At 39.2% G+C, this 22,334-nt stretch overlaps 1 protein-coding gene across 5 annotated transcripts in view; it reads left to right on the forward strand.

Annotated features, from left to right (window-relative positions):
* The window catches only part of AMPH (amphiphysin), a 265,823-nt gene that overhangs the window by 209,622 nt on the left and 33,867 nt on the right, over positions 1 to 22,334 (forward strand). For 3 of the 5 annotated variants that reach the window (XM_028108945.2, XM_028108946.2, XM_088018244.1), the window contains exons 12-15: positions 13,103 to 13,219; positions 16,656 to 16,679; positions 18,883 to 18,906; positions 21,655 to 21,687. In XM_028108945.2, the coding sequence (XP_027964746.1) occupies positions 13,103 to 13,219; positions 16,656 to 16,679; positions 18,883 to 18,906; positions 21,655 to 21,687 (198 nt within the window). Of the gene's footprint in view, positions 1 to 13,102; positions 13,220 to 16,655; positions 16,680 to 18,882; positions 18,907 to 19,168; positions 19,691 to 21,654; positions 21,688 to 22,334 lie in introns of all 5 variants that reach the window. The other 2 variants (XM_088018243.1, XM_088018242.1) reach the window with 2 other exon arrangements.

Genomic DNA, 22,334 nt, shown 5'->3' on the forward strand with positions numbered 1-22,334 from the left:
TTTATGTGCGAGTACCATGCTGTCTTGGTGATCACTGCTTTCCTCAGAATACAGGGATAGAGGGAACATTCCTCAAGTTCATAAAATCCATCTATGAGAAATCCACAGCAAATATCATCCTCAATGGGGAAAAGCTGAGAGCCTTTCCCTTAAGATCAGGAACACATCAAAGATGCCTACTCTCGCCACTGTTGTTCAACATAGTACTAGAATTCCTAGCAACAGCAATCAGACAACAACAACAAAAAATAAAATATTCAAATTGGCAAAGAAGAAGTCAAACTCTCTCTCTTTGCAGATGACATGATACTTTATGTAGAAAATCCAAAAGACTCCACCCCCAAATTACTAGAACTCGTACAGCAATTCAGAAATATGGCAGGATACAAAATCAATGCACAGAAATCAGTTGCTTTCTTATACACTAACAGTGCAACTATAGAAAGAGAAGTTAGAGAAATGATTCCATTTACAATAGCACCAAAAACCATAAGATATCTTGGAATAAACCTAACCAAAGAGGTAAAGGATCTATACTCTAGGAACTACAGAACACTCATGAAAGAAATTGAAGAAGACACAAAAAGATGGAAAAATATTCCATGCTCATGGATCGGAAGAATAAACATTATTAAAATGTCTGTGCTACCCAGAGCAATCTATACCTTCAGTGCCATCCCGATCAAAATTCCAGTGACATTTTTCAAAGTGCTGGAACAAACAATCCTAAAATTTATATGGAATCAGAAAAGACCCCAAATCGCCAAGCAAATGTTGAAAAAGAAAAAGAAAACTGGTGGCATCACGTTTCCTGATTTCAAGCTATATTAAAGTATTGTGTTATCTGTAAGAAATCGTGTGTGTGTGTGTGTGTGTGTGTGTGTGTGTGTATGTGTATGTGTATGTGTCTGCCTGCCTGCCTGCAGTTTGGAGACTCTAAATGTTTTGTGTCTATGGCTATAAAATGATATCTCTGTTACCTGATGCGCTTTAAGAATAATGCCATAAAGGATGCATTGTTAACACAAAAAACTAATAAATTACAGAGAAGCAAAAAGTAAAAATTTAAAAGCATAGTGATGTTTCCCAGCAAAACCACTCTTGCTAATGTACTTTTTGTCATGGGGTAGAGGGAGAGGAGAAAGAGACTCTTAAGCAGGCTCCATGTCCAGCCCAGAGCCTGATGCAGGGCTTGATGTCACAACCCTGAGATCATGACCTGAGCCCAAATCAAGAGTCGGATGCTTAACCAACTGAGCCACCCAGGTGCCCCCGAAGTATACATTTTGATAAGTTTTGAAATATATGTACACCCGTGAAACCATCACCAGGATCAAGATAATGAATATACCTGTCACCCCCAGAGTTTCTTTGAGTCTGTAATCGCTCCTGTTCCTCTCCACATAATGCACCCTCCAGGCAGACACTCCTCTTTCTGTTCCCATATATTCGTTTGAATTTCCTAGAATTTTATATAGATGGAATCATACAGTGTGTGTACCCTTTTTGGTCTGGCATCTTTTATTCGGCATAATTATTATGAAGTTCATCCATTTTGTAGCATGTATCAGCAGCTCATTTCTTCTCACTGTGGAGTAGTACCTCATTGTATGGACACATCAGGGTTTGGGGGATTTTTCATCTATTGATGGATATTTGGGTTTCCAGTTTTTGGCTCTTATAAATAAAGGTACTGTGAACATTTGTGTACAAATCTTTGTGTGTACACATGCTTTTATTTCTCTTGGGTAAGTTTCTGAGGGTAAACTGGCTGGATCATATGGGAGGAATGAGTTTAACTTTCTAAGTAACTGCCAAACTTCTAAGTGATTATACTATTTGTGTTTCCATCCACATTGCAAAAGAGTTCCAGTTCTTCTACATCCTTGCCAACACTTACTTTGGTTAATCTTTTTAATTTTAGCTGTTCTGGGGGCACCTGGGTGGCTCAGTTGGTTAAGCATCTGCCTTCGGCTCAGGTCATGATTCCAGGGTCCTGGGATTGAGTTCCGCATCCGGCTCCCTGCTCAGTGCGGAGTCTGCTTCTCCCTCTCCCTCTCCCTCTCCCTCTGCCTGCTGCTCTGCCCACTTGTGCTCTCTATCTCTCTGTCAAATAAATAAACAAAATCTTTTTAAAAAATTTTGGCTGTTCTGGTAAGTGTATAGTGTTATTTCATTGCAATTTAGTTTGCACTTCCCTAATGGCTAATGATGTTAAACATCTTTTCACGTACTCATTTGACATCCGCTTATCTTCTTTTCCCCCCAGCTCTACTGAGGTATAGTTGACAAATAAAAATTGTATGTATTTAAAGTATACAATTTGATGTTTTGATATAGGTACACACTGTGATGTATTCTCCCCAATCCAGGTAATTAACATATCCATCTCTTCACATAGTTACCCCTTTTTTTGGTTATTATTGTTCTTGATGTGAGAACACTTAATATCTATATTTTTGGCAAATTTCAAGTGTATAATATACTATTTTTACTTATAGTCGCCATGCTGAACATTATAGATCTTTAGGACTTGCTTAACTGAAATTGTATACCCCTTGACCAACATCTCCCTATTTCCCCTCCTCCTAAGCCCTGGCAACCACCATTCTACTCTCTACTTCCATGATTTTTACTGTTTTAGACTCCACATATAAGTGAGATCATTTATTTTTCTGTGTCTGGCTTGATTTACTTAGCATAAAAACTTCTGCACAGCAAAGGAAACAAGAGTGTAACAGGCAACCTAAGGAATGGGAGAAAATACTGGCAAATCATCTGTCTGAAATATATAAGGAACTCCTACAACTCAATAGCAAAAAATAAAATCAAATATTTGGATTTAAAAATGGATAAGGGACCCAAATAGACATTTCTCCAAAGAAGACATACAGATTGCCAACAGGCATATAAAAAGGTGCTCAACACCACTGACCATCAGAAAAATGTAAATCAGAATCACAATGAGCTGTATCACCTCACACCTGTTAGAACGACTATCATCAAAGAAACAAAAAATAACAAATGTTGGTGAAGATGTGGAGAAAAGGGAATCCTTGTACATTCCTGATGGGAATAGAAATTGGTAGAAGTACTAAGGAACACAGTATGGAGTTTCCTCAAAAAATTAAAAGTAGAACTACTTTATGATCCAGCAATCCCACTTCTGGGTATTTATCTATAGGAAATGAAATTAGTATCTCAAAGAGATAGCTGCACTGCCATGTTTACTGCGGCATTATTCACAATGGACAATACATGGAAACAACCTAACTGTCCATCAGTGGATGAATGAGTAAAGAAAATGTGGTATATATGCACAGGGGAATATTATTCAGCCTTAAAAATGTAAATCCTGCCATTTGTGACAATGTGGATGAGTCTAGAGGGTATTATGACATCAGTATATCATCCCTGGTATCTGTGAAAAACTTTTGCTGATGTATTTATGTATGTATGTATGTATTTATTTGATTGATTGGGTTTTGAGACTCCCTTATATATTCTGGATACAAGTCTTTTGTCAGATAGATGATTTATAAATATTTACTCTCAGTGTGTGGCTTATCTTGTCATTCTCTTAGTGCTTTTTTGAAGAGTAGAAGGTGTATATTTTGTTGGAGTCCAATTTATCCCTTTATTTCTTTTTTAAGAATTAGACATTTCATGTCACATCTGAAAAAGTCTTTGCCTAGCCAGGGCCAAAAAGGTTGTTTCCTGTGTTTTCTTCTAGAAGTTTTATGGTGTAAGGTTTTATAGTTAGGGTCTGTGACCAATTTGGAGTTAATTTTTTAATACAGGTTGAAGTTTATTTATTTCTTTATAAATGATGTGTGATTGTTGAAAAGTCTATCCTTATTCTACTGAATTCCTTTGTACCTTTGTGGAAAATCAGTTATCCCTATGTATGTGGTTCTATTTCTGAACTCTGTGGTTTTCCATTGATCCATTTGCCTACCTTTTATGCCAGTACCATATTACCTTGATTACTGTCACCTTATGGAAAGCTGTCTTGAAATCAGATAAGGTTAGTCCTTCAACTTTGTTATTCTTTTTCAGAGTTCTTTTGCCTATTCTAGATCCTTTGAATTTCCATATGAATTTTAGAATCGATATGTAAATTTCTACAAAAACACCTTCTGGGGTATTTTATTAGATTCCTAGGGCTGTTTTAACAAAGAACCATGAACTGGGTGGCTTATACCAACAGACATTTATTCTCTCACAGTTCTGGAGGCTATACATCCGAGATCAAGGTCATGATCAAGTCTGAGATCAGCAAGGCCATGCTTCTGAAGGTCTAGGGGGTGGATCCTTTCTTGCCTCTCTCTCTTGGTGATTGCTGGCAGTCTTTGGTGTTCCTTGGCACCTAGAACATTATTCCAATAATGTGTGTCTGTGTGCTCTGTGCTCTGTATCCGCACATGGCATTCTCTTTGTGTTTGTGTATCCAAATTTCCCTGTTTTTATAAGCTCACTGGTCATTGCATTAAGGCCCATCCTAATTCAGTATGACCACATCTTTTTTTTTTTTTAAGATTTTATTTATTTATTTGACAGAGAGAGACACAGCGAGAGCAGGAACACAAGCAGGGGGAGTGGGGGAGGGAGAAGCAGGCTTCCCACCGAGCAGGGAGCCAGATGCGGGGCTCGATCCCAGGACCCTAGGATCATGACCTGAGCCGAAGGCAGATGCTTAACAACTGAGCCACCCAGGCGCCCCAGTATGACCGCATCTTAATTTCATTAAATTTGCAAAGGCCCTATTGCTAAATAACATCACATTCACAGGTTCCTTATGATCATGAATTTTGGGGGCATGGAGAGAGGCGCACAGTATTCAACCCAGTACAGATATTGATTGGTATTGCACTGAATCTGTAGATCAGTTTTGGGAGCATTGACATATTAATTATACTGAGTTGTGTGACCCATAAACACTGTATAGCTCTCCCTTTATTTAGGTCTTCTCTAATTTATCTTTGCCGTGTTTTGTAGTATTGAGTGTACAGGTATTTCTTGTCATTGGTTGGGTTTATTCCTGAATATTTCATATTTTTAGAGCTTTTGTAAGTTGCATTTTTAAAATTTCAGTTTCTGGTTGTTCATACTGTTATATATAAATACAACCGATTTTTGTATATTAATGCTATATCCTGCAGCCTTGCTAACCTCAATATTAGTTCCTGTAGCTTTTTTATAGATTTCCTTGGATTTTTCTATATTAGTGGTCATATCTTCTGTGAACAAAGATTAGTTTTACTTTTTTCTTTTTACTCTGGATGCCATTTATTTCTTTTTTCTGCTTATTTTAATTTCACTGTCTAGTACTACCAGTATTGTTGAGTGGAAGTGGTGAGGGAGCCATCCTTGTCTTGATCTTAGGGGAAAATCTTCCAGTTTTTCATAATTAAACATAGTGATAGCTGTAGGTTTTCATAGATACTTTTATCAGGTTGAGGAAATTGCCTTTTTTTCCTACTTCACTGAGAGTTTTGAACAGAAATGGATGTGGATTTTTTCAAATACTTTTTGCACATCTATCAAGATGATTGTATGAGTTTTCTTTTTTAGTTTGTTAATATGATGAATTACATTCATGAGTTTTCAAATGGCAAGTCAATCATGCATTCCTGAGGTAAAGCTCAGTTGGTCATTATGCAATTAATTTTTATATATATTTTCATTCAGTTTGCTAAATAGCTTTCCCTAGCATTTTCGCATCTGTGTTGATGAAGAACATTAATTAGTCCATAGGGTGTTATTTTTAATAATGTCATTATCTGATTTGATTTTAGTACCAGGGTAATGCTTTTCTCATAGAATGAGTCGGGAAATATTCACTGCTCTTCAGTTGTGTAGAATTGGTATTTTTTTCTTCCTTAACCCTTTGGTAGAATTCACTGGAGGAGCCATCTGTGCCTGTGGGGATTTTTTGGTTTGTTTTTTCTTAATTTTTTTTTATTTGGGTATAGTTGACATACAATGTTACATTAGTTTCAGGTGTACAATATAGTGATTCAGCTTCTCTATATGTGGTAGGTTTGTATTTCTCAAGAAATTTGTCTCTTTCATCTAAATTGTTAAGTGTACTGGAACTAAGTGGCTTATAAATCTTCCTTATTGTTCTTTTTTATTATCTGTGGTGATGCCCCCTCTCTCATTCCTGATATTGATAATTTGTGCTCTCTCTTTCTCCCCTCCACCCCCTTGATCAGTCTGGCTGGAGGTTTATCAATTTTATTAATCCTCTCAAAGCACTTCCTTTTGGTTTTATGGATATTCTCTCTCTCTCTTATTTTCTATTTTATTCATTTCCACTCTGATCTGCATAATTTTCCCCATTTCTACTTAGAATTTTATTTGCTGTGTGTATTTTTTTCCCCTAATTTGCAAGGTAGAAGCTGAAGTTACTGATTTGAGACCTTCCTTCTTTTCTTATATAGGGATTTAGTGCTGTAAATTTTCTCTAAATACTGCTTGAGCAACATCTCACAAATTTTGGTGTGTTGTCTTTATTCTTATAATTTCCCCTTTGATTTCTTCTTTCTTTTGATTTTTCTCTTTTTTTGGTGTCTTTCCTCAGGTTATTTTTGTCCAAATATTTGTGGATTTTTCTAGAGATAATTCTCTTACTGATTTAAAACTTAATTCCACTGTAGTCAGAGAGATACTTTGTGTGACTTGAATGTTTTTAAATTTATTGAGACCTGTTCGTTGCCTTGGAATAGTGTCTATATTAGTTCCATGTTCTGCATGCACTTGAAAAGAATGTGTATTCTGCTACTGTATGGAGTGTTTAAGTGTAAATGAGATCAAATTGGGTCTTGATGTTTTCTCTATCTTCTATAACCTTGTTGATTTTCTATTTCTCCTTTCAATTATTGAAAGAGGGCTAGTGAAATCTCCCCTACAAAACTGTGCATTTTGAAATTTCTTTTTGCTGTTTTCTTGGTTCTTGCTTCATGTATCTTCATGCTCTGTGATTGAATGCATAAATGTTTAGAATTAATGCCTTTTCATATTAGTAAATGAACTTCTTTATCCCTAATAATGTTCTTTGATTTGAAATCTACTTTTCTTGACATTAGTATAACTGTTCAAGCTGTCTTTTGGTTAGGCTGGCATAGTATATCTTTCTCCATCCTTTTACTTTTAACCTATTTGTGTCTCTATTTGAAATCAGTTTCTTGTAGGCAATGTCTGTTGAGCCTTGCTTTCTTAGTCCAATCTAATAACCTCTGCTTTTCATTATATTATTTAGACCAGTTTCATTCAAGGTAGTTATTCATATGGTGAACTTTAAATCTAGCACTTTGATACTTGTTTTCTATTGTGCTATCTGTTTTAACCCTTCTTTTTTTTTGCTGCCTTCTTTTAGATTGATTATTTTTATTACTCTCTTTTGTTTTGTTTGTTTTAGTAGTTGCTTTAGAGCTTAAAGTATATGTTTTAATTTGTTATAGCCTACCTTTGAATAGTAATATGCCATTTCAGGTATAGTATTTCAGGTATAGTATAAGAACTTCACAATAGTATATTTACATTTCCCTCCTTCTGATTTTTATACTATTTTTGTTATAGATTTTACTTTTTAATGTAAAGCAACTTCATGTTATTTTGCCATTATCTTTGTTTAAGCAGTTACTTATCTTTTAAGGATATTTAAATAATAACTAAACTCATATATTCTTACCTACATAATTATTATTTCTCATTCCTTTGGTGATCGTCATTCCCTTGTATAGATCCATATTTCCATCTAGTATTATTTTTGTGCCTGAAAAATGTCCTTTCACATTAGTTGTGTGGCTCTGATGGTGGGGAATACTTTCTGCTTTTGTGTGTATGAACAAATGGTCATCTCATTTATGTTTTTCAAAAATATTTTCAAGGGGCAAAGAATTCTAAGTTTCCTCTCAGTACCTCAAGGATACTGCCTCACCATCTTTTTGCTTGGATTATTTCTGATGATAAATCTGCTATTCTTAGGTTGTTCCTCTGTGAAATAACACATCTTTTCCTTCTGGCCAGTTTTTTTAAATTTTTTATTGTTATGTTAATCACCATACATTACATCATTAGTTTTTGATGTAGTGTTCCATGATTCATTGTTTGTGCATAACACCCAGTGCTCCATGCAGAATGTGCCTTCTTTAATACCCATCACCGGGCTAACTCATCCCGCCACCACCCTCCCCTCCAGAACCCTCAGTTTGTTTTTCAGAGTCCATCATCTCTCATGGTTCGTCTCCCCCTCCAACTTACTCCCCTTCATTCTTCCCCTCCAGCTATCTTTTTCTTTTTCTTTTTTTTCTTAACATATGTTGCATTATTGGTTTCAGAAGTACAGATCTGTGATCCAACAGTCTTGCACAATTCACAACACTCACCATAGCACATACCCTACCCAATGTCTATCACCCAGCCACCGCATCCCTCCCACCCACCACCACTCCAGTAACACTCAGTTTGTTTCCTGAGATTAAGAAATCCTCATATCAGTGAGGTCATATGATACATGTCTTTCTCTGATTGACTTACTTCACTCAGCATAACACCCTCCAGTTCCATCCACGTCCTTGCAAATGGCAAGATCTCATTCCTTTTCATGGCTGCATAATATTCCATTATGTATATATACCATCTCCTCTTTATCCATTCATCTGTTGATGGACATCTTGGCTCTTTCCACAGTTTGGCTATTGTGGACATTGCTGCTATAAACATCAGGGTGCACGTACCCCTTCGGATCCCTATATTAGTATCTTTGTGGTAAATACACAGTAGTGCAATTGCTGGATCGAATGGTAGCTCTAATTTCAACTGTTTGAGGAACCTCCATACTGTTTTCCAGGGGGGTTGCACCAGCTTGCATTCCCACCAACAGTGTAGGAGGGTTCCCCTTTCTCCACATCCCCGTCAACATCTGTCGTTCCCTGACTTGTTAATTTTAGCCATTCTGACGGGTGTGAGGTGGTATCTCATTGAGGTTTTGATTTGGATTTCCCTGATGCCGAGCGATGTTGAGCACTTTTTCACGTGCCTGTTGGCCATTTGGATGTCTTCTTTGGAAAAATGTGTGTTCATGTCTTCTGCCCATTTCTTGATTGGATTATTTGTTCTTTGGGTGTTGAGTTTGATAAGTTCTTTATACATTTTGGATACTAGCCCTTTATCTGATATGTCATTTGGAAATATTTTCTCCCATTCTGTCGGTTGTCTTTAGGTTTTGTGGACTGTTTCTTTTACTGTGCAAAAGCTTTTTATCTTGATGAAATCCCAAGAGTTCATTTTTGCCCTGGCTTCCCTTGCCTTTGGCGATGTTTCTAGGAAGAAGTTGCTGCGGCTGAGGTCGAAGAGGTTGCTACCTGTGTTCTCCTTTAGGATTTTGATGGACTCCTGTCTCACGTTTAGGTCTTTCAACCATTTGGAGTCTATTTTTGTGTGTGGTGTAAGGAAATGGTCCAGTTTCATTCTTCTGCATGTGGCTGTCCAATTTTCCCAACACCATTTGTTGAAGAGACTGTCTTTTTGCCATTGGACATTCTTTCCTGCTTTATCAAAGATAAGTTGACCATAGAGTTGAGGGTCCATTTCTGGGCTCTCGATTCTGTTCCATTGATCTATGTGTCTGTTTTTGTGCCAGTACCATACTGTCTTGATGATGACAGCTTTGTAATAGAGCTGGAAGTCCGGAATTGTGATGCCGCCAGCTTTGCTTTTCTTTTTCAATATTCCTCTGGCTATTCGGGGTCTCTTCTGGTTCCATACAAACTTTAGGATTATTTGTTCCATTTCTTTGAAAAAGGTGGATGGTATTTTGATGGGGATTGCATTGAATGTGTAGATTGCTCTAGGTAGCATTGACATCTTCACAATGTTGGTTCTTCCAATCCATGAGCATGGAACGTTTTTCCATTTCTTTGTGTCTTCTTCAATTTCTTTCATGAGTATTTTATAGTTTTCCGAGTACAGATCCTTTGCCTCTTTGGTTAAATTTATTCCTAGGTATCTAATGGTTTTGGGTGCAATTGTAAATGGGATCGACTCCTTGATTTCTCTCTCTTCTGTCTTGTTGTTGGTGTATAGAAATGCCACTGATTTCTGTGCATTGATTTTATATCCTGCTACTTGACTGAATTCCTGTATGAGTTCTAGCAGTTTTGGGGTGGAGTCTTTTTGGTTTTCCACATACAGTATCATATCATCTGCAAAGAGTGAGAGTTTGACTTCCTCTTTACCGATTTGGATGCCTTTGATTTCTTTTTGTTGTCTGATTGCCGTGGCTAGGACTTCTAATACTATGTTGAATAGCAGTGGTGAGAGTGGACATCCCTGCCGCGTTCCTGACCTTAGGGGAAAAGCTCTCAGCCTTTCCCCATTGAGAATGATATTCGCTGTAGGTTTTTCATAGATGGCTTTTATGATATTGAGGTATGTACCCTCTATCACTATACTCTGAAGAGTTTGGATCAAGAAAGGATGCTGTACTTTGTCAAATGCTTTTTCTGCATCTATTGAGAGGATCATATGATTCTTGTTCTTTCTTTTGTTAATGTATTGTATCACGTTGATTGATTTGCGGATGTTGAACCACCCTTGCAGCCCAGGGATAAATCCCACTTGGTCGTGGTGAATAATCCTTTTAATGTACTGTTGGATCCTATTGGCTAGTATTTTGGTGAGAATTTTTGCATCCATGTTCATCAAGGATATTGGTCTGTAATTCTCCTTTTTGATGGCATCTTTGTCTGGTTTTGGGATCAAGGTAATGACGGCCTCATAAAATGAATTTGGAAGTTTCCCTTCCCTTTCTATTTTTTTGGAACAGTTTCAGGAGAATAGGTATTAATTCTTCTTTAAATGTCTGATAGAATTCCCCTGCGAAGCCATCTGGCCCTGGGCTTTTGTTTGTTGGGAGATTTTGGATGACTGCTTCAATTTCCTTAGTGGGTATAGGTCTGTTCAGGTTTTCTATTTCTTCCTGGTTCAGTTTTGGTAGTTGATACATCTCTAGGAATGCACCCATTTCTTCCAGGTTATCTAATTTGCTGGCATGGAGTTGCTCATCATATGTTCTTGTAATTGTTTGTATTTCTTTGGTGTTGGTTGTGATCTCTCCTCTTTCATTCATGATTTTGTTGATTTGGGTCATTTCTCTTTTTCTTTTTGATCAGTCTGGCCAGGGGTTTATCAATCTTGTTAATTCTTTCAAAGAACCAGCTCCTGGTTTCATTGATCTGTTCTACTGTTCTTTTGGTTTCTAGTTCATTGATTTCTGCTCTGATCTTTATTATTTCTCTTCTCCTGCTGGGTTTAGGCTTTATTTGCTGTTCTTTCTCCAGCTCCTTTAGGTGTTGGGTTAGGATGTGTATTTGAAACCTTTCTTGTTTCTTGAGAAAGGCTTGTATTGCTATATACTTTCCTCTCAGGACTAGCTTTGCTGTATCCCAAAGATTTTGGACAGTTGTGTTTTCATTTTCATTGGTTTCCATGAATTTTTAAAATTCTTCTTTAATTTCCTGGTTGACCCATTCATTCTTTAGTAGGATGCTCTTTAGCCTCCATGTATTTGCGTTCTTTCCGACTTTCCTCTTGTGGTTGAGTTCTAGTTTCAAAGCATTGTGGTCTGAAAATATGCAAGGAATGAGCCCAAACTTTTGGTACCGGTTGAGACCTGATTTGTGACCTAGGACGTGATCAATCCTGGAGAATGTTCCATGGGCACTAGAGAAGAATGTGTATTCCGTTGCTTTAGGATGGAATGTTCTGAATATGTCTGTGAAGTCCATTTGGTCCAGTGTGTCATTTAAAGTCTTTATTTCCTTGTTGATCTTTTGCTTAGATGATCTGTCCATTTCAGTCAGGGGGGTGTTAAAGTCCCCCACTATTATTGTATTGTTGTCAATGTGTTTCTTTGCTCTTGTTATTAATTGCCTTATATAATTGGCTGCTCCCATGTTCGGGGCATAGATATTTACAATTGTTAGATCTTCTTGTTGGATAGACCCTTTAAGTAGGATATAGTGTCCTTCGTCATCTCTTATTACAGTCTTTGTTTTAAAATCTAGTTTGTCTGATATAAGGATTGCCACCCCAGCTTTCTTTTGGTGTCCATTAGCATGGTAAATGGTTTTCCACCCCCTCGCTTTCAATCTGGGGGTGTCTTTGGGTCTAAAATGAGTCTCTTGCAGACAGCATATGGATGGGTCTTGTTTTTTAATCCAATCTGATAGCCTGTGTCTTTTGATTGGGGCATTGAGCCCATTTACATTCCGGGTAACTATTGGAAGGTATGAATTTCGTGCCATTGTATTGTCTGTAAGGTGACTGTTACTGTATGTTGTCTGTGTTCCTTTCTGATCTTTGCTGCTTTTAGGCTCTCTCATTGCTTAGAGGACCCCTTTCAATATTTCTTGGAGGGCTGGTTTCGTGTTTGCAAATTCCTTTAGTTTTTGTTTGTTCTGGAAGCTTTTTATCTCTCCTTCTATTTTCAATGACAGCCTAGCTGGATATAGTATTCTTGGCTGCATATTTTTCTCGTTTAGTGCTCTGAAGATATCTTGCCAGTCCTTTCTCGCCTGACATGTCTCTGTGGATAGGTCTGTCGCCAGTCTAATATTTCTACCGTTGTAGGATACGTATCTCTTCCTCCGAGCTGCTTTCAGGATTTTCTCTTTGTGTCTGAGACTCGTAAGTTTTACTACTAGATATTGGGGAGTTGTCCTATTTTATTGCCCATTTTATCCATCTGGTCATCTATAATTCTTGACCCGAGATTTCTGAACTAGCAGAGGGGAATCCTTGGATCTTGGTGGCATCAGGATATACCTCTCAGACATTCTCTTCGTTGGCTGGATTCGGAGCTGGACAAAGGAGAGGAACTAAAAGCCTGGGTCACATTCCTGGGTGTCTTAGATGATAGCTGGCCAGAGTTGGTTATTTCCCCCTTTGCCACATTTAGCTGGTGACTCTGGGAGCTTATGGGTGAGCCACCTAACTGGTAAACTATCTGAGTCTGTTTTGGAGATGTCCAGTGGTGTTGAGGATCATACATGGATTATATCATAAAGTCTCATACTTTGTTTTATTTTAACAGAACGAAGCCCCTGAGGTGAAGAAAGAGGAGACATTGTTGGATCTGGACTTCGACCCTTTCAAGCCTGAGGTGGCACCTGCAGGTTCTGCCGGAGTGACCCACTCCCCCATGTCACAGGTAGCCAGGGGCAGTTCTGTTGTTTGGGGATGACATTTCATAAACTTGAATAAGCTCTATGATGCAGCAAATGTCTGTCAGGGACCTCTGTCCATTTCAAGTGACTATTCACTTTTCTTTGGGGTTGACAAACATTCCCCAATGGGAAGGAAGAGTAGAAAGAGGATTGTCCATAGCTCTCATTCCAAAGCTCCCCCCCACCATTAGCGCTCTTTATCCATAAAGCTGGGATAGTCATCCATTCTGGCTTGTCCAGGAATCCTCCATTTCAGAGTAATTGTCATTATTAGTATTAGTTTGCACTCAGAGTGTTCAGCTTCAGACAGTACATTTTCTGGCTTCTCTAAATGAAGCTCTTTCTTTGGCCCTGGGCTTAATCTTCTTACTGGTTTCTCTACTTTCCTTCCTCACATTTTGCATATTAAAGCATGTTAGAAATAACCTTGAAATTATGCCTCAACAGAAATGTTTTCCATTCATGGTAGTTTTGAACTCGAAGACCTTGTTCTCCTCCACATTGCAGAAGCTTCCCTTATGTGATCTTGACTATGGCCAGAGTTGGCCTTGCTTATCCAGCTTGTCCTTGCTCATCACTTCCTCACCCTCAACATTTCCTCACTCCAATAGTGATCGCACAGTGTTCTCCATCAGAGGGGTCCTGGAGGTGGGCACTGTAATGACTTCTGGATGATTCCTCTGCAGTAGACTTCCTTTGCAATTGTCTATGCTCACAAAAGGAAGTTAACTCAAAATTTGGCCAAACAAATTGTTTATATCCGTATTTTTAATGTGCTTGGGAGCTCACATTTGAATTTGGGCAAATCCAGAGATGTTAGAATATACTTCAAATTAATTAATGGAGGTGTATTATAAAACTGAAGTTGAGAATTGAGACCTCACTCAATTTTCTGGTCTTGAAGTCTTGTGATACCTTACAGTAAACCACTATCAGCTCAATATAAACCTCGATAAATAAAGCTTCTAATCCATGCTTTCTTCTAGAATGTGATTGGGTTTCTAAAGGCCTCCCTGTTGTAATTTGGGAACAATAAATATCTGAGATGTCAATAAAGCAGGTAATTAATAAGCAGATCAGATACCAGCCTTAAAGATACTTGCAAAAAATGGGTCTCTTAGATAAATGTTTGGGAAAGTTCTATTAACTCTCTTTTAAAAAGAGAGTCACGATATGCATTGGAATATTAAAGGCTCCAAGAAGTTCTGCAACTAAAAGAAAAAACTCTGTAGACTTTTTTAACTTAGAGTTTCCCAAATTTGACCACAGAAACCTGTTTTAATGAAAGTTTCTTAATAATCATTGGAATGTTCTCTAAGACATACTTTGGGAAATGCTAACATAGTAATTGTCAGCAAGTTTTCAGGGTTCTGCCTTGGTGGCCCAGGAAAGCAGGACATCTCATTCAGAACACTTCCCCATCAGGGCTTCCTCATTGTGCAGAATTCATGGGCCTTCCTCTGCCTCGCTCTTCAGCATTCACTGCTCTAGTGACAGAAGGCAGGTCTCTGCAGTGGGTGCTGTCGTGGTCAGTGGGTGATATGCCACAGCATTTCTGTCTGTGAGTCTGAATCGAGAGAGAAACCTCTTCTATATCAATTCATGATTAAATAAATCCACAGATCATGGAACTTTGTGTAGATTTAGAACAAAAATTCTTTCAGAATTAAAAAAAAATGACCTCAGTTAAGCTTCAAAAGTCTTCGGAAGAAAATGCATCACTGCAGTTAGGAAAAGCCACATGTGCCCTGCGTTCTCCCTCAGGCGGGGTAATCAACCGTCCCCCTCCGGTAGCTCTAATGAGTCACTTCATGGCAGAGGAATCCCGTGAGCCGGCTCTAATCACATCTCCGTTTCACCAAGGGCAGTCTTAGGCTGTGGTAGCAAAAATAACAAAGCCATCAGATTCTACTGGCCTGCCTTCCCCTTCGCTCAGAATGATATCCCTTACCCATCACCTGACCCCATGTTTTAAATGGATGTTCTTGCTGCTAGCGGAACACCTCACCTGTGATCTCCGCAGTGTCCACACATCATTTCATGATCCTGAGGACTGATAAACATGCCGTTTCACATTGCTGCCTTCCTTTGGAGAAGATACCAGTGCTGTCTGCATTATGCAGGGATATGGAGTAGCTTTTAGGGGCTGTGATTCTTAAGGGGCCGGGAAGCAGGAATATCCAAACCATCTGAATAATCAGAACGTGAATATTAGTTGCAGAAGGAGTCCACATACAAATAACTGTGGCTTCCCATGCAGCTGTTCTGCTCTCCTTTCTTAGTCATTCGACAGGTGGGTGCTAACCCAGAGACCAGCCAGGCTGCACAGAGATGCTGGGTGGCTGGGGCTGGACGGTCAGAGCAGGCCCAGACCAGGGGGGTGGGCTCACTCAGAACCACAGGGCCCATGTTCTGTAGTATAGAATCCTAATGAGACGCCTGTGACCCCATCTGGAAACTCCCATATTCTTAGATGGGAGTGCCAGGCTTTTTAATTTGCCACTCGTTTAGTGATTCAAAACAAGTTCATAAACAGATCTGATCTAGTCATAAAGACAAAGGCAGAAAAGGATGTGGCCTTGGCAGCAATTCTCAGTCACAAAGGAAATGAGAAAGAGAGGTCTCCTTCACTTTCCCAAACACACAGTGGAAGTCACTTGAACCATCTGGATTCATTCCCTGGGATCAATGGGCTTGATAATTAAAATGCCAGTAGTAAGTCTAATTCATCCATATGTCTTAGGGGGCACCCTGCTAATTTGCATGATGATCTGTTAGTTGAGCTGTGTTATCATCAAATTCAACATATTGAAGAACTCTTTTTCTGGGGTTCATTTACCATCAAACTGGTCATAATGCAACCTCTTGAATATGGTGGCGGGAGGGGAAGAAGTAGCATTAGCAATGATTCGGACTGCATGTCCTCAAAGATGTGAGAAATTCTAATATCAGGACACGTTGTACTTCATTTTAAGTGTGTGTGTGTGTGTGTGTGTGTGTGTGTGTGTGTGTGTGTGTGTACTTGCATGCTCTAAAGTACACCCATTCATCATGTTTTCAGATACAGCTTTCTCCTTTTTATAGTGAAAAGCAGATTTACTGGTCCTCTACTGTCCAGTATGGTAGCCACAAGCCACATTTGGCTATTCCAATTGAAATTAAATAAAATTATGTAAAACTTAAGATTTGGTTACTTTACACTAGCACATTTCAAGTGCTCAGTAGCTACATGTGACTAGTGGCTGCCATATCGGATGGCACAGATATGGAGCTTTGTCATCACCAAAGAAATTTCTGTTGAACAGTGCTATACTAAGTGTTTCAAAATGTTTTACTTCAAGAACTTTTGTCATCTCAGTATTTTTTGCATGCTTGGGAGATGTATACTAACCATATTTTTATTTGTCTGTTTGCTTTCAGACATTGCCCTGGGACCTATGGACGGTAAGAGTGCTAAAAGTTTGTATTTTGATGTATCTGGATCCCTAGAAATTTGGAAACTCTGTTATATTTTAATTCACCTGTGGTGGGAAGAAGACCTAGACATTTTTTTTTTAAGATTTTTATTTATTTATTGAGAGAGAGAGAGAATGGTAGAGAGAGAGCATGAGAGGGAAGAAGGTCAGAGGGAGAGGCAGACTCCCTGCTGAGCAGGGAGCCCGTTGCGGGACTCGATCCCGGGACTCCAGGATCATGACCTGAGCCGAAGGCAGTCGCTTAACCGACTGAGCCACCCAGGCGCCCGACCTAGACATTTTTAATGACAGTGTAGTCCCCTAGAACAATTATCAGCTCCCTGATGGTTCCAAGCATTACCAGCACCTGGAAACAATGGTGAGGAAAATAGTGTCAGTGTGCCAGACGCCTGGAGAAGCAAGAATTTGGTGTTATGCCCCTTTATGCTTCCTCTGGTTATTGGTGGCTACTGAAATGTTGTAGTGAAGGGCAGGCACATTTTTGGTTGCTTTTAAACAAAACAGAAACATGCATGAGAAAATGTAAGGGGCAGGCTACTCTGCACAGGGAACCTCTTTCTTACTATTATTTCCAATGATAATGAAGCTTCATCAATAAGAATTTGAGCTTTAGAGCCAGACAGCCCTGGATTTGAGTCCAGACTCTACCTCTTACAACAATATGATTTTGAGCAATTTATGAACTTCTTTCAGTCTCTGCATTTCTCATCCATAAAATAAGGGTAATGATGCCTAGCGCAGAGGGTTGTGTGAGGATGAAGTAGATAATATTTGTAGAATGCTTAACTCCATGTCTGATACATATCAATAAAAGGTAGCTGTTACTACTAATGGTGTGTATTCAGCTAATCTGACGTGCAAGGATGGGCACTTCCAGCAGTTAGAGTTGGGAAAAAGACACGAACAGAGGTTTATGGTGCAGCATGTGTGCTGTGGGATTTGGAGGGTGGCCATACCCATGTGGAGCTTCACACCCTTCAGGGGCAGGGCATTTTGTCTGCCCTGTCTTGGAAAAGCTCTGGTCACATGGTCTTCAGAACTCAGCTATTGAATTTTGTGCTGTCTTTTTAGTGAGACAGCAACAGGAAAGTTAGCTAGATCTAGCTATTCATGGGCCTGGTCTTCTGAAGTGACACTGCTATTCTTTTATCTTAAAACAGAAAGATGACTGCCCCCTTCCCTTCCACAGGAGTGGGTTTATACTGCACTAATACTTAGGATGCTTGAAGCATCATGGAAGGCTCTTGAGAGAAGAGCTAAAAGATGTTAATTGAAAGCTGGCCTTGCTTGTATAATCACAAAAAGGGATACATGGACTGACGTTCAGGACATTTGAATTCTAGCCACAACTCTGTGTTAATGGTCTTGACGACCAAGAACACAGTGCTGATGTTTTATTATTCCAGTATTTCATATCTTTAGTTGGAGTCATAATAACATTTTTCCTTCCGTAGCTGGGAAGGGTATGGTGAAGATGAAGGTATCATCTAGAAGGATCATGGATTATTTCAGAGGACAAACCTGCTAAGAATAGTAGCAGTGACAAAATTGCAAAACAATAGCTCCCTGGACACAATTGCTGGCGTTCCTTGATCCTCTCAGTCCCCCAGGGTTGTTTGTTTGTGTGCAGACAAGGCTTCTAGGCTGGGGGGAGAATGTGAGGAGAATCGTCCAGAGTGGTTAGTATCAGATCATCCTCCATATAAACACTACCTCAGAGGAAGAAGCAAGTGTGGGGTGAGTTTGGGGAAAGATTTATTCTGATACTGTGTCAGAGCATATAATACTGTATACTTTTGTGGCTGCTAGGGCTTGGTCTTACTCTGATGTTCTCAGGTTTGCTTTTTTATTTGAAACTTTGTGTTTCAGAGTCTGCTGAAGCAGAAGTCTTGTAATAGCCCTGAAACATCCTTGTTGACTAGGAAATGAGAAAGGCTTTCTTCATGTTTCAACTGTGTAGTCATAAACGGTATTGAAACAAAACTCATTCCTATCAAAAAACAAGTTGTAAAATTTAATCTCAAACCAGTAAAAGCTACAGCTTTCAGGAGAATGTTGACTCTGGACAGCATGGGATTTTAATATGCTAGGGAATTTACTTCTTTTGCCCTGTTGTTGTTGTTGTTGTTATTATTATTATTGATTGTCATTTTTTTTTTTTACTCATACAGACAAGCACTGATTTGGTACAGCCGGTAGGTAAATATCCAGAACATTCTGGATTTTTAAAAAATATTTTATGTGCGCTATATACATGGATATTATGTAGAATGAGCTTTTTTTTTTCTCATGGCATTGCTAGTCGCAGATTTAACCTCAAGCCATTTAATTTAAATGCTCTCTAGATTTGTTTAACTGCTGTCACCCTACTGAAGAGCTTTGTGTTTCTCATCATATCTTACCATGATCTGTTTCATCTTCTGTTTTTTTTTCTTTGCTATTCTGCATACTCTAAAGACTGACTCTTCAAAAAATCTTTCCCTGTGTAACCTGATCATGGAGGAAACTCCAGAGAGTGGGTTGGCCGAAGAAATTCAAAGATCTCAGATTGACCTAGGTGCTTTTATTTGGGGCCCTGATGCTAGTACAGAGAGTATCAGCCAGGAAGTTACCCAAGGTGGGTCTGAGGAAGACTCTTCATGTCTCTCTGAAGCAGAGCAAGACATTGGATTATCCACTGGAATTCCTTCTTCTGCTGACTGGCACACTGTAGCTGAACAGGGTGAACATGTCGTGGGGCCAGCCCCTCTGTGTGGAAATGAACAGATGTACCCAAAGCCTGTGCCTGAGGCTGAATTTGCCACAGCAGCTGGTACGGAGATGGAGCAGCCTCATGACTTACCTGCCTCAGAGATGGCAGCCACAGAAACTGGTGGCCTGGTCAATGAAAGTCAAGAAGGTGTTAAACAGTCAGAAGAAGAGGAAGAGAAAGAGAAGATAGAAGATTCTATGTGGGCAGGTGTGGAGACGTGTGAAAAGGTAGACACTGGAGCTATTGATATCAAGGCACTAGAAGGTACAGAGGAATTTGAAGAGAAACCGTGTGAATGTAGAGGAGACAGGCTAGTAGATCTTCTTAAGAAAATAGGAAAGCAAGACCAGGAGACCTTAGCAGTCAATAAAGAGGAAATGATGAAAGATTTAAGAGCTAGTTGTAAGGAAAGTGAAAAGACCAATGAAAAGTATTTTAATAAGACTGGTGTATTAGAAGAAGACCTGGAAAGAGTAGATATGGCAGCTGAATTTAGTGACAGAAGCCAAGGGCTAGATGAAGGGAATCAAGTAGTAATTAATAATTGTGAAATTATAGAGGGCTCTGGAGCTAAACCTGCCCATCACACAGATATTTTGAATCTGCGTCTCCAGACTGATTCTGTATCTAATCTTGAAAATGCCAGCTCTGAGGGATGGGGTTTAGCTAGAAAAGACATAAGGAAAAATTTAATAGACTCTCCTAACCAGGATATAATATATCACTCAGGACAAGGCAGTGCAGATGCTGAAGAGATTCAGCATGAGGCTGTGTTACATACTCCTGGGGTTGACAGGAATGAAAATCAGGCTGTTGTTTTATCAATAAAACATGAAGTGACAGCTCAGTCTAGGACAGATCTTAATTATTCTCTGGGAACTAATGCAAACAGAAGAGATTGGTGTTTGTGTAAGGCAGAAGATTCATTACTAGAGGGGTCTGAAAGTACAGTGACTGGGAACTGTAGCCATACCATTAACTTGCCAACAATTGTAAAAACAGACTCTTGGGCAACAGATCCAGGCCAAATCTGGCAGCCAAGCTTGGATTCAGTAGTGAATAGTATGGGTATACTAGAATTCCCTAGTATACAGGATGGCCAAGTAAGTGGATTTGCCAGTTGGCTTGATCCTGTTAACCACTGGCCTATCAGAGATACAGGAGGCTTAGATAATTGCTGGGAACATTTAGATATAGTTGAAGGTGAGAGAGGGCTGGATGTGGACTTAGCAGCAGATGTATATGGGGAACAAGCCATTGCCAACTGTTGGGAACAAAGCCGAGAGATAGCTAGACCGTTGGTTCTGGGCACCTCCCACAATGCTAGCACCAAGAGTTCTGCTAGTCCCCAAGACAATGACATCAGCAACTCAGATTTATCTGAAGATGAAATTGCTAACCAGAGATATGGATTGTTGTACCAAGAAATAGAGCCTGATAAAGAAGAGGTACTTACCCCAGTATGTAGTATAGACTAGCCAAAGACTTCTGTAGGTTCTTTTTTTCCTAATGTTTCCCACCTACTTCATTATCCATCCATCACTGTCTTCTCTGAGGCCTGCCTCATCTCCTTGAAATCTGTACAAACCAAACACAAATAGGTTGACAAAAAAAAATTACAAAACAGGATCTTTGTATTGGGAACTAATGAGTCTATTTTACCATCCCATTTAATGTGTTTATTCTACTTTCATTTTTACTGTTCAAACACTAAAAATATGTAGAACAGACTAATTTACTCTTCCTAAAGTGATTTTATAGAAGTAAGAGCACATGAAATGTTTCTACACAGGCCCCCCGAAACTATAGACTCTCCTAATTGCTGTTCATCCAAATGATATACTAGAGAAATACTGAAAATGCTTCTAGATTCTATCAGTGGCCTAAAAAAGGAGCTATTTAACCGCTCATGGCTTTTCTCTGGAATCATCTTCTGATTATTGAGAAAGTGGGCTTTGGTTAACACTGAGCCACATGACAGTAGAAATTATTATTTGTAAAAATAATCTTTGTCAGCCTATTTAAAATAATACAGTGGCCTTTTGCATTTCCTAAACACTTTCATGCACAGCAACCTTTTGTATTATTTTAAAACATGTGGTGGTCTTCACTTTCCAACTTGTCTGATGGACATTTACTGATCCCACAAAAATGATAAAACATAACGTACTTGATTTCCCTCTCTGTTTAGGCTTCTGGTGGTACATTTAATGGATTCACCCAGGTAAGAGATCAATTCACTGGCACATTCTGTCTGCGGAGAATGATGCAAATTGTTAAAATATGGACCTCAACGTCACGGGAATAGCATAATGTTGAAGCGTGTCGGTGCAAAACTTGACCCTACAACTTTCAAGTTCAGTAATGGAAGCAGTAATAGTGGCAACACTGTAGGGTGTTGTGAAGAGTCAATGAGACATGCATGCAGAGCACTTTGCCCAGTAGCCCAGCGCCTACTAAGGGCTTCCCAGCTGTACTAGCTATTAATATTGTTAGCCCTGCTGTGGAATTATGCTCATTCCTCTACTGGAAATGAGAAGTTCTCCTGATCTGAGAGATCCACTAGATTCAGCTGTTAGAAAAGAGGAGATAGGATTGCTTTGAACCAATGGGATGGGTCTTTAGAAAATAGAAATGGTTTTTAGGAGCCTCCTTATGCAGATTCATATAAGAGCCCTACTGCATAGAACCTTACCTCTTCAGTCATTCTTTAGGAAGGAGCTGTTTGAGGATCAGAAACGGTAAATTGGCTCTGATCAATAAGGCAGAATTTCCCTTGGGTGTTGGTGGAAGAGGAGCCACAAGGTGGACTGTCCCATCACTCTGTATGACCCAACAGATGGACAGTTGTAACCCACATAAGGACAAGGC

Source organism: Eumetopias jubatus, unplaced genomic scaffold (genome assembly GCF_037043125.1).
Source record: "Eumetopias jubatus isolate StellerSeaLion01/CBP00866 unplaced genomic scaffold, mEumJub1_p1.0 scaffold_14, whole genome shotgun sequence".
Taxonomy (NCBI): Eukaryota; Metazoa; Chordata; class Mammalia; order Carnivora; family Otariidae; genus Eumetopias; species Eumetopias jubatus.